Here is a 17,181-nt window from a genome sequence, read left to right as displayed (position 1 = left end):
CCGGGCCTTCGCCCCGGGGGTGCCTGGAAAGCCCCGGCGGCTGCCAGGCAAACCCAGCCGGATTTTCTCGCCGGGAAGCGGGGCGCCGCCGGCAGCACGCCTGGCTCCCGCTCGGGGAGTAAGTTTTGCCCGGCCTCAGATGTCTCCAAGCACCGCTGCTGCTAACGTGTCTCTTCCCCTTTCGTCAGGTTGAGTTACCAAAACTCAAAGCCGCTCTTGAGGCGGATGACGGGCCTTCTGCGCTCGCAAAGCAGGCGACTCTTTCAGGATCTCCCAGTCCTCGGGCTCCCTTGGCCCAGGGGAGGCTCTCCTGATGACAGCGTGGTTGGCGTGAGTGTTGGCATGCAGAAGGCGCTCCGTGGCTTTGCCTTCATACAGATCTCTGGGCGAGAGCAAAATAAACCCCCTGGCCTCATGCAGCTCACGGCTGCACGATGGACTGCACGGGAGAATAAAGACCTGGTTGTGGCTTGTGCAAACAATGGGGCCTTTCTGCTGATTACAGCTCCGGTCTCATCAGGGTGCTTGCTGGCACGGTTGGGGTTTTGTTCTGTTTCTCCCCACCCATCCAGCTCATGTAGATCTGACAGATCAGCTGACGGATCTTCTGAAGCGTAGAGCCCTAGGCTGTGCCGAGGTGCAGTGGTACGCCTGGCTCTGGGGCTGGATCAAACCTCCACAGGCTGATGGCATGGAAACCTGCGGCTGAATCACAGCAGTTGGGAACATCAGTGGGGTGGGGACAGATCTTAGGTAGGCCCGGGCTTTAACTGCCCGCATTGACCTGGGATAGGTACTTCTGAAGCCTTCCATCCTCCTGGGCAAGCTGGGGACCGTGTTCTGACTCACGCGTTACACGCAGACACCTTGGTGTGTTCTGCTGGTTTCTCAAGCCTCAGACTAGCCCCTGTGTGGCTCTGCTAAAGTTTTGGGTCTCAGCTTTCTTCACCCCAGCTCTTTGCAGAGGGACTTGCCAGGGGCAGCCTCTCTTCCCTCTTACGCAAATTCCAGCAACCTTGACCCTAAGTAGCTGGATTCGCCCCGATGGCTCAGCAGAGCTGCATCCAGCGGAGGCACAGCGTGTTGTATGCGGGGTGCTGTCTCCTGCGGTCCTAGGTTGGAGGTACCAGAAGTGCTTGGGTGCTGGCGGGAAATGGTTTTGTCCACTGCAATATAATACAACTGGGCACGCGGTTCTTGCCCGTGTGGCACAGTGTGCACCTGTTTGAGGATCTGTAGCAATGCTGGGTTAAGCTAAGTTTGAGAGAGCCTGTCTGACATTTTGAGTGCTAGCGAATGCCCATGCCCTTCTCAGTAGAGTTGGGCTGTGACCTAGGTTGGGGCTGTCGTGAGGAGGAGGAACCTCAGCTTTTTCTTTGGAAGCAGTTTCTTCAGGGGATAACGCAGGAAATGAGGACAGTGGCACCACTTCGCAGGAGAGAAGGCCGGTGGAGGAGGGCAGTTGTGTGTGGGAGATGATCCATGTTGCCTCCATAGCATGCCTGGTAGCATCCAGCATGTGTTTGGGATCTGATTGTTGCTGTGCCCATCTCTGAGGCAGAGGCTCCCTGCCGCTGCTTACATGCTCACGCTCTCTCTTTTTCCTTCCCTCCCTGCCCCACCCCCCAAGAAGACAAACCCCCATCCTGCTTTTTGTTATGCTGCTGACCCCGGGAAGGTGCCAGGCTGGGTAGCACTGCACACGGTGCCCCGGTGGGCTGCATGCTGTGCTCACGCTACCATCAAACTGCTGTTGTGTGGTTACTCTGCCTTTGTTCCTCTGGCCTGTCCTGAAGCAGGGCTCCTGTTTGTCCTGTTTGTCTTGTAGCTTTTCTTGGGCTGGTCACGCTTGAACCCTAGAATGACAATTCTGAGAGGGCAAATGCGGACAAAGCTATTGAACTGACTGTTTATCATTACAAAGTGATGTGTCAGGTAGAAAAACTAGACTAGACACAGCTTGTGTTTGCTGCCCGCGTAATCAGTGCTAACTCGTTGAACTTCTGCTAATGTGTCGCCATCATATAATTGAACTCTAGCTCAAGATAGCGAATCCGTGCTCCACCAGGACTGTCAGCTCCTTTACTACTATGCCTTCAGTGACTCCTCTGTATCTGGGACTGCTTAAGTAACAAAAGGGAGCAGCACGCTTGCTTGCCAGAGCTGGGAGAAAACAATACTTTATAATCTAATATTTCTCCAACGGAGTCCTGAAGCTACTCGTTGGGACCCAGATAACCAGTGACCTGACACCCTTGCCAAAGAGGCAGTAAGTATGTACTGGAGAGAAACCACTGCCAGCCCCTCCTCCCGCCTGCCAACAAGAGAGGTGCCCACAGTGTGAGCGTGCATAGCGTTGAAGTGGGTAAAACGAGCCTCAGCAAGGACGGAGCAGAGCCAGCTGTTGTGGCAGGGCAACATGGAGGCATCTATTCCCTCTTGAACTCTGGGACAGGAGTGGGTGTTAGGGCTTCCGTTAACCTCACAGCTCAAACTGCAAGTGACCATCTTGCTCTTGCTGGCAAGCCAAGACTTTGAGCCTTTTTCTATATGCAACTTCCCATAAAAGACATTTTTCTCGTGTCTCGTGGTCTCCAAGACCACAGAGGAATGCAGGCAGCACTTTGACTGGGCACGTTCCTCCTGCTGGTACTGGAGTTCCTGAGGCCAGCAGTTCTTTTCTTCCCGTGACCCTGGCAGCTTCCCATTTGCTCCAGTCACTGATTATAGAGCTGAGCAGACTTGCAGAGATCTAGAAATACTTCTTATGTTTCCAGGGAATGTCTGAGCTCTGATGAGTTTGGTTTTGTTTGGGTTTTTTTTAAGTTTGTGATAATTAAGCCTCATGTCTTTCCTCTGCACCCCATACAGTTCCCTGTTGTAGTTTTTGAAGGGGGAGCCCATCAATTTTAATGAAGGCCAGGAATATAGCAGGTAAGGAGTCTACGTGCTGAAACAGAAAGCTGATGGGTTTGATCTGCTGAAGGAGAAGGAACATGCTGGCAACTACAAATGCATAGGCCCTGGAATGAAGGACATGTGCCATGTGTTGTTACTCTCATGGAGATGATAAAGCACAACTCTGCAGCAAGCTGGGGCCAGACGTTTTGTGCAAAAAAACCCCCCAACCTTTCTCTTACCGTGTTCCCACTGATTTGGCAAGTTAGTGAAGCCCAGTCCTGCTTCTGTCTTGTCTTACTCCTTCCAGCTTTGGCCATCTGCCCCATCCTTGCCCACACAAATCTATGTGCAGCGCAAGATCCTGCAGAACACGTGTGCCTTTCACCTGATTATCAGTTGTCTCCTAGGCTGTTGTAGAAGGGACTGGCTGTAGATGTCCTAATGCTTGAAGCTTCCTTCAAATGGCTTCACAAGTGGATGATCGTGATTGCTTTAGTGATGGCAGCAGGGTGGTGCTGGTCACAGCATGCTGGCACTGAGGATGAACAGCCTTTGCTTCATGTTTTCCATTAGGGAGGCTCTGTGGAAAATGCAATGCTCTTTCCTCCTAATCCCACCATAAGTGTCTGTAGTGACCTGCAACAGACTCTTAAGTTTCCGAGGAAGATAAGTGTGGACCCTGCTGAGGGCTTTTTTTAAAGCATGTTGAGGCTCCTTCTGCATGCCCACCACCCCAGTTACTGTCATCTAGCAGTGTCAGTAAGGTGCAAGACCTGAATCACAGCATTGGCTGGTGCTGAATTTAGGGTAGAAAATGGACCAGACGGATGAGAGCAGCCCTCTTTGCATTGCTTTCCTGTTCATGGCCAGTTAAAAGATGAGCTTAGCATAGGTAGACATATGTGTCATCTTTTCTGTAGTTCTCCCTCCAACCTCAACCCTACTGTGTGTTCAGTGTGAGATGTTATGGTCAGTCACTCCCTCTCGGACTCTCCAGCAGCTCCTGAACCGTGATCCACGTAGACATCCCACTGCTGCATTGGTTGCATGTATCCTTCCTCTGCTGATCCAGCTGGGGATGTGATAAGGGGTATCGTGTATTATATAGCTGGTGAGCTAGAAAGGTGGTGGTCATCTGCCTGTGCTCGTTATGGGCAAAATTCGTTTTGCCAGTCTGGTAAAATACAGCTCCGATCTTCACTGTCCAGCTGTGGCTTTTGGCTTAAGGGTGTGTGGATTGCCCTCGTCAGTGTGCACGCTTGGGGACATGTCTTGCAAAGCGTCCCATGAAGGGAAAAATTCTCAAGAGCTTAGCGAAATGCAATCGATACCTTGAATCTCCTGATGCGTATTTCTAGTCTTACTCTTCTAGTTAATACTCTTGCGCTCAGCAGAGCACCAGGAGCAGGCGGAAAGAGCTTGGAAAAGAGCCAGGCTCTTTCCAGGCGTCTGCCGTGCATGCTCCTTTCCTTCTTGCTTGGATTCCTCAAGTAAAGCCCGGTTGTGCAAAGACTGGGATCAAAGGCCTTAAATGCCTAACTGCATTCATCCAGGTTCTGTGTAAAGGCTTAGATGCAATGAAAACCAGAGCATTTGCTTTTATTCGTGGGTAGTATTAAGCATGTTAGACAAGCATACGCTTAAGAACGGCTGTTACAGTGTGGGAAAAATGGCAAGTGAAGCTTTGATAAAGATACAGCATTAGGAAATCTGCTTGCTGCCTCCCTTTTTCTTCCCCTCTTCAAACGTTTTGCAAATAGTTTTCAGACGACCGTTTGATCTCGAATTTGCGTGTCAGCAAAGGCTATGCAGTTCTCTCGGGAATTAGCAAATCGTAGAACAGGGTTAACAGGAGTGTATTGCGGGCTGCTTTTAAATTCCTCCCTTGCATGAGCCTCAAAACTGCCCTGCAAATTTATTGCTAAAAAGTTTATCTTAAAAAGACCTGGAGCTATTTCAGGCTCATTGTTTCTTTTTAGATTACCTGTTTAGATGCATCTGTTTGATTTCAGCTGGTAAATTTTATCCAAAGAAGCATCTGTGGGGAAACAGGGTGGATTGAAAATTTAAGTATCTTCAATGCCAGGAGACATTCTCCCCTTGAAACATGACTACGAAAGTGTTACGGTAATTGATAAGGGTATCAAAAATACCTCTAGTGCTCAGAGTGGGCTCTTCTTACTTACTGAGTGTTTTGGGGCTTTTTTTGATTTGTTTTGTGCTGTATGATGACCTGGAAACCTCAAGAACATACTCGAGCAAGAATGTAGAATCTCTTGGCAGGTTGAACTTTGCCTCTACCAGCTGAATTGATTCATAGTTGTTTGAGCATTTCCCCACTCCCTTCCCATAGGTAAAAGGATATACACAGCCACTCTACAGCCCGGTGGTGTGAAATCCCCTGCTGGAGAGGAGCGGCACACGATGGGCTTGCTGTGCCGGCTGCTGCTTGGCAGCAATTAGTACTGGCTGTGCTGAGCAAGGGTCCTGCTGGATATGAGGCTGAAAGGGACTCTGGCCTTTGTTGGTGTGTTTGTAAACATTGCTAAAAGGCAGGAGAGAAAGTGTCGGCCCCCGTTAGTTACTCTGTCAAATGACTGGGGGGTTGGGGAGGGGGGTTATTCAGGTTTTGTTGAGATGGATTTTGTTAGTGTTTATCCCCTCTTGAAACTCATTCAGCCAGATCCTGTGTGGCAGGTTGGAAGTATTATCGTTTATTCTAGCTTCAAAAACAGGAACTGCTGAGCTTACATTTCATCTGAGGCTGGTTGGCCTCTGGCTTTTCTAAGTTCCTGGCCTGACTTCTGAAAGTACAGAAAAATTCCAGCTCTCCCTCTGTGTACACAGCGATGCACAAGACCTTAGCTGGCTGATCCAAATGGCTACGCAGATTAATGATTGTCAGAAAAACCAGGCCTTAGTGTGAAAGGTTAGTTAGAAATATTCCCTGAGCTCACTCCCATCTCTGTTACAGTCCACCCGTGAAAAACTATGGTAAACTTTGTGTATCACCTTGTTAGAAGGGGTCTTTGGTGAGGAGGGCAGAGCTCTTGCTTGTCTTGCCTTGGCGTTGCCTTGGCCTCCAGGAACAGGCTCAGTACGACACAAAAATCAGGCCAGGAGTAGGTGAGCTGGGAACGAACTGTGGCCCCGGTGATGTGGTCAGTGCTCACTGCAAAAGGGTTGTGTCCCTCGAAAATCCTTCCCTCTGTCGTGATTAGCTTTGCTCAAACAACTCTTGACACATTAATTTGACGCAGAAGCGACTGTTGTTAATTTAGCCATCTTGCTCAGCCAAGACTAGGCTAGATCCTTCTTTCTAGCAACCTGTATTTTGTGGGGCAGGAGTTAGAGATTTCTTTTGCCTGCTGAGGATGTTTCAGTGGAAGCTATAAGGATCTCTCTGCTGTATTTGAAGTAAGTTTCTTTATCGTTTCAAAACCTCCTCCCTGTGTGTTTTTTAATAAATTTACTGTCTCATTCATGTCTTAAGTTGATGTTGGAAATTCTGAATTTGCTGTACTAGACCAGGCCCAGTGAGTTGTTAGACCTCAAAAAGGTGATTCAGAAGACAGGCAAAAAGAAAACAGCTTTTAAGAAGCGCTTTGTTGCCACTGAAGGAGTTACCTTATTTAGTGGGGGTTTTTTTTAGTGAGAGACAGTTTTTAGTCTGACATTGGGGCTTTATATCCTAGCTAGCATAACTGAGTGTTCTCATTACGCACACTTCACTAAAGGGCAGATTTGAAAGCTCTAAGTAGTTTCTAGGCAGTGTGTTTGCACGCTTAAGTTAGTGCAGTAAGCTGCTCTTGAAACTTGGGTATTTCACGCCTTGAAATGGATTTCAAAAACACTTTTTACTATATATTTTGCACCCCTCTTCCCTGGTAGTATGTGCTTTTATGCAGCATGGCTTTACAGGCATTATTGTCTTCAAACACAGAAGACGAAGAGTTAATTATTCACTTTTCCTAGGAAATGGAAACTTGTACACATCTAAACCTTGTTTAAACATTGAAATCCACGTTACTAGAATTCCCTTGCCCAACAGTTTTCAGTGTGGGCTCCAGCAATGGCATGGACTTAAAATATGCCTAGGAATTGTATGGTCAGCAGTTAAGTCCCTCATGAGAGCCAAGCAGCCTAAATCTACCTTGGGAAACAATGGAGGTTGAAGGAGGAATTTTGGTTAAAACTCAGGGCTTTGTTAGGGGATCAAAATTTAATTAAAAATAATCTCCCCTTGATGTGGTCTCTGCACAGCAACCTTCCCCCTACCCCCACTCTTCACCTATGGGTTGCCTGTGGAAGAGAGGTGACTTTTGAATGGTGGGGGTTTGGTGGTGATTTTTTGTCCTGAGTACTTCCTTGCGTGTTCAGAATCACCTCCAAATGTGCTGTCCCACTCGATCTCTCAGCTGAAGCAAGTATAGCTACTTCCTCTCATGTAGTCAAATCCAGTTTAAATCTAAGGCTTAATTCTGTGCCCGCTTTGTCAAATCCCAGGTATTTAGCTTTCCTCTGACATACTCTAAAAAAAGTAAGCGAATTCAGGGAAAGTTTAAGCTCTGTGAGTGTCTCCTCGTGCATTGCAGCGGTTTTGTTGTTCTGTTCTTTGCTGATGGGCAGGTGAACCTCTAGCCCGTGTTAGTGGCCTCTCTGGCCCAAGCAGATGCTGGCATTGGGTCTTTGGGGTTCGAGTTTCTTGCAAGAACTCGACAAAACAGTCTCTTTCTGCTCTTCTTCTGCTCCATTCCAGGGGATGCCTCAGGGAGGAGCTTCTCTGGTGCTCCGCACATGCTGCAGCACAGTTGCACGGTTTAGACCTTCCCTGGGTTGAGCACCACGTTCCTGTGTTCCTGTTGTGGTGTGTTCCGTTGCCAGCTGTATCCGCAGCCTCTTTGAGGTGCTGTGGTGAGATTAAGGTGTCCCCTATTCCAGGGGGGTTATAAGCTGTTCTTAAAGAAAAGCTGACTGAGCCTGTGGGTGACTTCTCCTTTCCGACCTGTGGTGAATGCTGGGTGGATCAGAGGGGGCCATGTACGCTGTAGTTAGGCAGCAGACCTGAGCATGTACCGGAGATACCGAACCAGTGTGAATACCACAGACACCTGTGGACAAGGACCATGGGATCCACCTGTTTCAGGCATGGGGAAAAAACGTTGTCTACACCGTGATTAGCAGTGGTGTCTCTTCCCAGCCAGAAGTACCCGAACTGAACATGCCTTTGCTCTTCTTGCAGACAAGGTGTGAGGGCAGGGGGAGGAAAGCTATTTGGCTGTGTGAGATGGGGGATCAAAGCTAATAGGTTGAAGAGAAGTGCTTGCCAGTTATTTTTCCTAGAAGGGCGGAGGTGCACAGCGAACCCTGTTCCTGTCTCCCATCCGCCGAGTTTTCGCAGGACGTCCAGTGAATTGTTCTTTTGATTTAGGTCCAAACTGCAGTTAAGCCCAGCTGATGTTTTTGGTAGCCTTGGGCTCTATGACTTCTGTATGGTGAAATTGGTCTACCTGAGAAACGGCACGCGCATGCTCGTGTGCCTCAGACGCGCTCTGTGCTGTCGCAGCTGTGGTGGTGCTGAAAGGTGGCGGCCCCCCGGCGGTCCGATGAAACCAAGAAGAGCGACTTGTGCTCGTGCGGGGCCAGGATTTTCAGGGGGAGCCACTGCTCTCTTGCTTGGGTCCTGCTGGAACTGAGAACTCCCACTGCCTGCAGCCGGAGCCGTGTCAGTGCTGCAGACCCTGGGCACGCACCCCACTCGTCCTTGGAAAATAGGAGCTTTGCATGTGGGCTTGGTGTAGGAATACGTGGTTGTCTGGTGCCTGCCTACAGATGTGATGGTGACTGCAGGAGGCTGGAGGTAAATCTCAACATGAGCTGTTGTGAAATAGCAGCTCTGTTGTAATTTTGATGTGCAGTTCAGCTTTTTTTTTTTCTTCTTTCCCCTCAGCAAATTCTCATACATAGTAATCTGTAATTTTCTTTAAGAAACGCAGTGAGAAGATCTAGTGTTAAATGAAACTGGAAATGACCTTAATGAAATAATGCAGTGTTTTCTCTCTCTCTTTTTTTTTTTTTTTTTTTTTTTTTTCCCCCTCCAGTTTAGAGTTTCTATACCTTGGAGGGAATTTCATTACTTCAATTCCACCTGAATTAGCAAACCTGCCTTCTCTAAGCTATCTAGTTCTGTGTGACAACAAGATCCAGAGCATTCCGCCTCAGCTGGCACAGTGAGTATTTACTGTCATCAGCCAACAGCTGTAATTAACTCTTTGAACTTCTTTCTTCTGCATGTGTGGACAAAAGCACCTGGGAGGACCTATTTGTCCTTCAGTTTGTTAATGCAACTAGACTTGAACAAGAAGATCCTTAGCATGGTGCACTGCAGGCAGACCCTGAATATAGAATATGGAAATCTCAATCAAAGGGTTATGGGGGGAAAAAGAAAACGTCACCAAGTATACTCTTCAAGGTGAATTGGTAGATTTGTACAGGGAGCCCTGAGAAGTACCTACGCAACTCAGAAAATATAAACTGCCATGCTGCCATATTCTTAGTTAGTGACAAATGCTTGGTCTGTTTTGTCTTTTACCCAAAGCCTTTTTGTGTGGTTTTTTTGTCTTGTACCATCCCCTGCGTTCCCTTGGCATTTCTTACTCTAGGATCTCAGAATGTTTTTGTGTTCGTTAATCCTACAGCACAGCTCTAGAGGATAAGTTACTGCTTTATCTGTTTCATTATGGGGAAGAGAGGACACTGCAAACTCTGTATGGGTAGCCTAAGATGGGAGGTGAAGAATTCAGTGTGTAGCTGTAATCCCAAAAGCAATTGAATGGCAGCACAGAGTTTTCTGAGTTGGAATTTGATGGTGTAGTGGGATTATTCTGTATGTACAACATCCAGTTGTCTTGTAACCTGTACTGGTTTGAGAGCATCCCTGGACACTGTGCTGGAGCATTGCTTTGTGCTTCCTGAGAGAGGAGAATCCCTCCTCCAAAAGCAAAAAAACTGCTTGTCACCCGTGCCAATGCTAGCCTGGCCTGACCTCGCTTAGCTTTTGAGATCTGGTAGTATCACAGCTTAAGGTGATGCAGCCGCAAGCAATGGAAACGTGGGGTTTTCCAGGGCTGGCTGCCTACCAGCAATCATCTTTAATGCATGAGCAAAAGCAGGTGACTTATTCAAAGTATTGCATGGAACCATTCTTGATGCATACACTGGGTACAAGGAAACATTATCTCCCCCAAAAGCTCTCAGTTTGTATACTTTTGTTCTGTGCTACCTTTTCTGGGGTGCTTGTGTGGGGAATACTGAGAGGGACAGCAGCATATTGAAGAGTGTGTTTCTTACAGGCATTCAAGAGCTGAGCCAAGTTTTTTAGGGCACTGTATGTGCTGGAGTTAGCAGCAGCTCTTTTAGCATGAATTTATGCTTTAAACAGAAGAAAAGCCAAAGGAAAATAAATTGGTGGGAGAGAGGAGAGTAATCAGATCTGTGTGTAATGCAGTTGTGGGATGATTTTGCTTGCACATCTTGATCGGGTTTCCACCTCCATCCTCAGGCTGCATTCCCTGCGTTCCCTTAGCCTGCACAATAACCTGCTGACTTACCTTCCTCGAGAGATCCTTAACCTGGTTCACCTGGAAGAGCTGAGCTTGCGTGGGAACCCACTGGTGGTTCGGTTTGTCCGTGACCTGACCTACAATCCCCCAAGCCTTCAGGAACTGGCTGGACGCACAATTAAAACTCGCAATGTTCCCTACGCTCCCAGTGATCTCCCGGAGAATCTTGTCCGATATCTGAGCTTGGCCAGCAACTGTCCCAATCCTAAATGCGGGGGTAAGTTCTCCGTAACTGCTCTGCTTCCTGCTTTTACCTGAGGGGTTTTTTTTCCCTTTGACTTGCCGTAACTTTAGTAGCTCAGTCACGTTAGATGTGTTGTTGCATCCAAATTCTAGCTGTATTTCATTGGTTCCAGGTCTCCTGCAAACTTGTCTTTAAGCAGCCTGGTTCACTTGGGAACGATGTTCAAAGTTGAAGTTCTGGTTTACTGTATTTGTGTGGAAGTGCGAGGCAGTGTTTCTGTCAGAGCCTTCGCAGCTCATCCCAGCACTCCACTGTGATTTTATGGTCCGAAGTTTCTGATCCGTCTGCCCTGAAATAGCTCAGACTAAGTATTGGACAGGAGAACTTTTGCAAGCACTCTTGCTGAACAGCAAGCTTTGCTTCTGGATGGAAAAGAGGAAGGGAGGCTGTAACGCTTGGCAGTTACCAAGAGCGACTTGTTTAGCTCTTGCTTGGGACTACTGGCGTGTAGTTCCTGGAAGGAGAGGACTTCATAGAAAAGCCTGGAATGCTTGGACTTAATTTGGCTTAATGCTTAATCTTTATCCAGAGTAAACGATCGGCCGTTAGAAGATTAAGGAAAAAAATCATTAATTAGTATCTACCCTGCAGTCATAATGCAGTCTGTTATCTTATCTCCTTGCAGGACAATATCAAAGCATACTCTGTAAGCAAAGACGGAAGGGCTCAACTTGTGTTGGAAGGGAAAGAAATGCTTCCTTGTTTAGAGTTTCACACACCTTGGATAACAGTGGATTGGTTTTGTTCTTTTTCGCTTTCCCTTATGAACTAGCACAGTACTGCAGCGTTGCTCTAACACTGTAGGAGAAAAGCTTACTCCAGACCAGCTAGGAACTTAAAACACCGCTGGAAACTTCTGAAAATGTCAGTGTCTAAAATCACTTGCTGTGACAGGAAGAGGACGTAATTGTGTGTTACAGCAACGCTGTTGCCATGGAAAGTAGCATCCAAGCTCAGCATGGTGACTTCACTCAAGCAGAAGAAAAGTAGAGTTATGAAGGTTTATTTGTGAACACATTTTTGCTAGCTGGTAGAAGAGGTTTTAAGAGTTTGAAAATAGAGTGGATTAATTAATTTGACATTTAGGAAGTTTGCAAATTGCCAGCCTGAGATTTCTCCCTAATGGTCAGAAGAAATTGTCGAATTCTTTGGAAGCAGCTGCCCTTTGTCTTTTCATGTAGAGTGTGCTGTTCCAAGTCATTTACCCAATACAGTTTTAAAGGGGTTTTTTGATTTGGTTTTTTACTAAGAAAATAAACTTCACACTTCCATAGGTGTTCTGGTCCCTTCTCTTCCTCCAGTATCCTTGTGCTTCTGCCTCCAGTGTGGTGTCAGTTAAATCCTAATTTGAGGCTTTTGCACCAGCCACGACAACCTTGCAGAGTTTACAGATGTCCCCGCGTGTGTTGTTACTGTTCCCTCTGCCCTTACAGGTGTCTACTTCGACAGCTGCGTCAGACAAATCAAGTTCGTTGACTTCTGTGGGAAGTATCGCCTCCCGCTGATGCACTACCTGTGCTCCCCCGAGTGCTCCTCTCCCTGCAGCTCTGCCTCCCAGAGCTCTACTTCCCAGAGCGAGTCTGACTCTGAGGACGAAGCCAGCGTCGCTGCGCGCAGAATGCAGAAAGTCCTTCTGGGATAACAGGGAGCGAGAGGGGAAGACGGGAAGGAAAACGTATTTGAAAAGCAAGAATGGAACAGCGAAGCATGAGCCTCTGGCCTGAAGGGCTCACAAGAAACTGTCCTCAAGTCCACGTAGGGGCCAGAACATCTTAGCAAGCCTAGACTTGCTTGGTGCAGTGCTACTTAGGAGAACTAACTCAGTGGCATACTGCCTGTAGGGTGCCTGGGGTTGTTAGAAACATCTCCTGTGTGGGAGACACCCCCTCTCCCTCGTACGGGCTGGGGAGGGGCATTTGTTCTCACTGGCGGATTGAGAAGGGTTTTTAATATATGACACTTCACTGGACTTCAGTCGTCCTGCAGAGCAAAGGAAACTGTCCAGATCTTTTAACACTGTGGTAAATCAGAAACAGGCTGATGATGCCATGTGAGTATGTATGGACCCCAGTGTTTTATATAGCGTTTTGATTCTTTGCTGTCTCCTTTGATTTCAGTTACAGATTTTACAGGTTGGGGGTTTTTTTGTTCAGGAGTAGATTTTTTTTTTTTTTTTTTTTTTTTTTCCCTAAACTCTGGTTACTCTTCCTTTGCCTAGAGGCGTAGGGTCTCTGTGCTGTTACAGATGTTACAGCCGTCATAGAACTGAGCCACCTTTTTTTCTCCCTTGTTATACCTGCTCTATACAAGCTGGTCTTAGTGTTTCCTCCTAACAGTATTTGTTATTTTTCCTCCCTCTGCCTCTTCCCGTTGCAACTGGACTTTTGCTGTCTTTATGGTGCCTTCAGAAAACAGACGAGTTGTTCTATTGAGGCTTGGTGTTACTTCAGACTTGTGGCCATACATGCCTGTGCAAGGGACCAGATGCGGTGCTCTGTATCGTGTTTTTGAGTCTCAGCTTACTGGAGCAAATCTGCTTTTATACCTGTGAATTGTAGAAAAGGTCTTGATTGACATTTCTTCTTTCTAAACGACCATTTCCCCCTGCTGCAGCTAGCTCTGCTATGCTGGGTACAGTTACTTTCCGTCTTTTAAGGTCATCTGCGTAAAGTAGGCAGCAGCTCAATGAATTGGAAGTACTGAGAGAAGTGCCATGGAGAATGGTTTGTGGTTTTTTTTTTTTCTTATTCATAACATGAGAGGAAAAGCCAGTAGGAAGGCTAAGGCGCATTGTCTGAGTGTCTTGCGTGAGGTGGTTTTGAAACCTCTTCCTTATTTATTTGTTTGCATTTGCTCTTGTTATAATAGCTCTGGCAGTCCTGTTGGGTTGTTCAAATAACACATTCAGTTATCTTAAACTGTTTTTAAAGGAAAGCTGCAGAAAATAGTTCAGAATTGTTAAGTATCAAGAAGTGGCTTATAAAATTATGAATTGACAGGTATCTATAAATCTACTTTATGGGGCTGTTGCCTGTTTTTCTCGGTGAGAGCTGCCCCTTTATTAATATTTCATGGCAGACAGTCCTTTTGATGCAGTTTCAAATAGAGAAAATCCAACTGTGCCTCTGAATGCATGAGCAGAGCAAATACGTTGTGTTAAGAAGCTAAATGAACAAGAAAAACTTTTCTTAACCCACTTTGGCCCTACAGGGGAAATTAAAAACTTGTGCTCATCTCCTGCATTCAGAAAACGCATATACCTATTTGGGTATCTTATGGCAGCTCTGTGTTAATGGTCCTGTTTAATTATATTTGACACTTTATATATTAAAGCACTTTGTTAATTCTACTCTTTGTAACTAGCTTTAGTGAATTTTTTTTTTCGTTAGACTACAATTTTTCCTTTAATGTGACCTGAAGAACAAGGTCTGTGAAACTTTGTACGTTCCAGTCTGTCTCGATGTGCAGGTTGAACTTCTTGCCTTGCATTTCCTTGACAGTACTGCTCATTTCCCCACTTTGGAGAGAACTGGAATTTGAAAGAAATTATCTGGTTGTAAAATAGCACCCCATCCGTTATCAACCACTGCAACTTAGTCTGAAGATTCCCCACACGCACAGATCCACAAGCAACTAAACTGCATGTGCTCTCTGCCTTTCCAAATGATTTTTTTAAGTATATTTTTGAGACACAATAAGATACATGTGCAAAGCAACTGGATGTCACTTTAGCAAATTCTGTGAGGTTTGCTTGGGAAGAAGAACATACATATTTTGAGAGAAACCAATTGCATACTGTTAGCTAAATTGGGATCAGTGAGTGGCCTGTGTTTTGTTCTTCATCTCCTTTTTCAGATGCTTCTTCCTGTCCCAAGTGAACGCCATCATACCAACGCTGAAGGACAGTAAACTGATTGCAGAGCCACAGTTTTAAATTGGCTGCTACTATAACAGTAGGGAGGAACTGAGTGATCTAGAGCTTGGCTCTTCTGCCAGTGAAAGTGAGCCACGCAAGTTGAGATCTCAAGATCTTTTGAGCTCAGGGCCATGAGGTACCACCTTCCTTTCTTGTCTTTAGCAGTAGCTATCTTGAAGTCATGTGTTTTTTCACTTCACAAAGTTAGATTTCACCACAGTTCCTGTTTGCACAGTAACACCCCTGTGTGTGATGGGTTAAGACCAGTGGTGGCTGGTTCTAATTTAGCTCGATCCTTAACTGCATTTTCTTTCCCAGCTGAACAGGCATCCCATTTCTGCCCCTGTTCTAATAGGGCTAATGGGCTAATCTTTTTTTCACAGCTTCTTCACAGTAGCCAGGTCAAAACTTGACAGCTTATGCAGTTGACATCTCTATGCATTTTTAGACTTGATAAAATGTCTCTTAAAAATTTATATGTATTCCTTAATATAGCTACCAATTTTTCTTTTTGCTGCTGGGCTTTAAAGTGCAATTCAAGTAAGTCAGAATTTAAAACAATCAAGGACTTACAAGAAAAACAAATGGTGGGTTGGTTGTGTTTTTTAATGGTTTGGGGTTTTTTCCCTTTTGGAGGTGGATTTGAGAGGACTAGGGATGCAGGTTTGTACTGTAGTGCCTAATGTACTGAGCAGGAGTCAAGTTTTTCCAGCAATCGTTAGCCCCCAAAGACTGGAAAATGTACTGGGCAATACAATAGGCAAGACGAAACTTGAAGATACACTGTTGGATGGTTCCTACCGTCCCTTTCTCAGGGGCCCGGAGAAGTAGACAGTGGGTTTGCCAGCATTATAGCTCCCTTTGTCAGTTTTAAAGAGTGGATTTCAGTTCTTACAGATGCGTCTCCGAGTGAAGTCTTCAGTCAGTGTTTTGGTATCAGTCCCCTTGTTGCTACAGCAGCCCAGCACGTCTGGCTTTTGAAACTGTTCTTAAGCCCAGACAGAAGTGTGTGAAGCAAAGTTGCTCGTTCCCTCTTCCCCACGGGGTCCGGGGCCCTGCCTGCATTCATCCTCTGCCCCGCCATCCCTCTGCCAAGGGGAGCTGCTGGTGCGTTTCTGAATGCAGGTACTTAATGTGAACAGTGGGGTCATGTTAAAAAGAAGCAAAATATCAATTTGACTGGAAGCAACTTACAGTTGCCAATTCTTTTATGTTTCTCTTTCTTTATAAGAGGTGAGACTCGAGGAAGTCAGTAATGAATATTTAAACATACTCTGAAGTGGCCAGATGCAGTTTTTCATGGGCTTCTGTCCTGGTCATTTTAAGTCTTTGAAATCTTGTGTTGAATTATAATGGGAGTAGGGGGGAGGGAGGGGAGAACCAGCTCCTTTTTGTTCCTTACTCTTGTTGGCAATAATGAATGGAAGGAATTTAATCCAATGAAAGTAATGAAATTTAATCCCTGCAATGTGTCTTTGTTACCCAGTTCAAAGAACTATTTTAATGCATCTTATTCACACCATGCCCTCCCTTCCCAGCTGAAGATACTTCAAATAGACTACTTCAGAATGCACACTAATACAGCAGTAACTCTATCTTGGAAACCTTTCTATTGATTATTTCATTTGCCTGCCTGACTAGAGGATTGATCTCTTATTGACCTGAACATTAAGGGTAGAAAGGGTTCTCATCAAGCCCTCTTGCTGAATTTTTATCATGAGCATTTGTTTTAGGAAGTCTTAAAGTGCCTTATGTTTTTAAAAGTGTATTTTACTAGAAATGTATGAATGTATCTCTAACTATTTCATTATGAGCTGTAAAACAAATTGCAAACACTAAACCAAAAATGTTATTTCTACAGTTGTCTGTCTGTTATTTGCTGGTGTCTCGATTCTGACATTGCTGGAGGCAGAACCTGTGCAGAATGGTAAACATTAAAAATGGGGCTCTCCATGGCGGGAGAATGGATGAGATTTGACCTGTGCTGTGTAAAACCGAAGAGTAGGTGAGACTTCCAAAGGGACTGCTGAAACTCTTGGCTTTTGCGGCCCACTGGTGACAGACTGGAGGGCATTACAGACCAGACCCTGTCTTTCTTCTGGTATAGCGTTGCAGAAATTTCCTCCACAGTTTAAAGGTAGAAGTTACTCACGGGCAAGGTAAATATACGAACAAGAGAAGGCAGTGTCATGGTGGAGCCTTCCAGCAATATGAAACACCAGTTCTAAACGTCTTGAATTGTTTGCCGCTTAATACGCTAACCCTGAAACCTGTAAATGACTTTTTGAATGTTAATTTTCTGATCATGTTAACTGGCTAATGTGTTCCCATTTCTTGTGTAATCCCATGTTTCCTCCTACATTCTGAAGAGTTTTTGTGATCTATTGCCAAAATGCTTCGGATCCTGCCGTGCAATTACCAGTTGTCAGTGCAGAAATGTGGTGTATTGGAAAATGGGACAGTGGGAAACAAGAATTACTTGATATTAACTTCAGCAG

At 45.9% G+C, this 17,181-nt stretch overlaps 1 protein-coding gene across 1 annotated transcript in view; it reads left to right on the top strand.

Annotated features, from left to right (window-relative positions):
* The window catches only part of LRRC58 (leucine rich repeat containing 58), a 15,844-nt gene extending 2,996 nt beyond the window's left edge, over window positions 1–12,848 (top strand). Inside the window, exons 2-5 of the mRNA XM_009639153.2 lie at window positions 8,144–8,150; window positions 9,003–9,131; window positions 10,463–10,740; window positions 12,201–12,848. Of these exons, the coding sequence (XP_009637448.1) occupies window positions 8,144–8,150; window positions 9,003–9,131; window positions 10,463–10,740; window positions 12,201–12,409 (623 nt within the window). The 3' untranslated portion in view covers window positions 12,410–12,848. The remainder of the gene's footprint in view (window positions 1–8,143; window positions 8,151–9,002; window positions 9,132–10,462; window positions 10,741–12,200) is intronic.
* The last annotated feature ends 4,333 nt before the right edge of the window (window positions 12,849–17,181 follow it).

This window comes from Egretta garzetta, unplaced genomic scaffold (assembly GCF_000687185.1).
Source record: "Egretta garzetta isolate BGI_Z169 unplaced genomic scaffold, ASM68718v1 scaffold85, whole genome shotgun sequence".
In the NCBI taxonomy this organism is placed as follows: Eukaryota; Metazoa; Chordata; class Aves; order Pelecaniformes; family Ardeidae; genus Egretta; species Egretta garzetta.
This window is presented reverse-complemented; position numbering and strand designations above follow the sequence as displayed.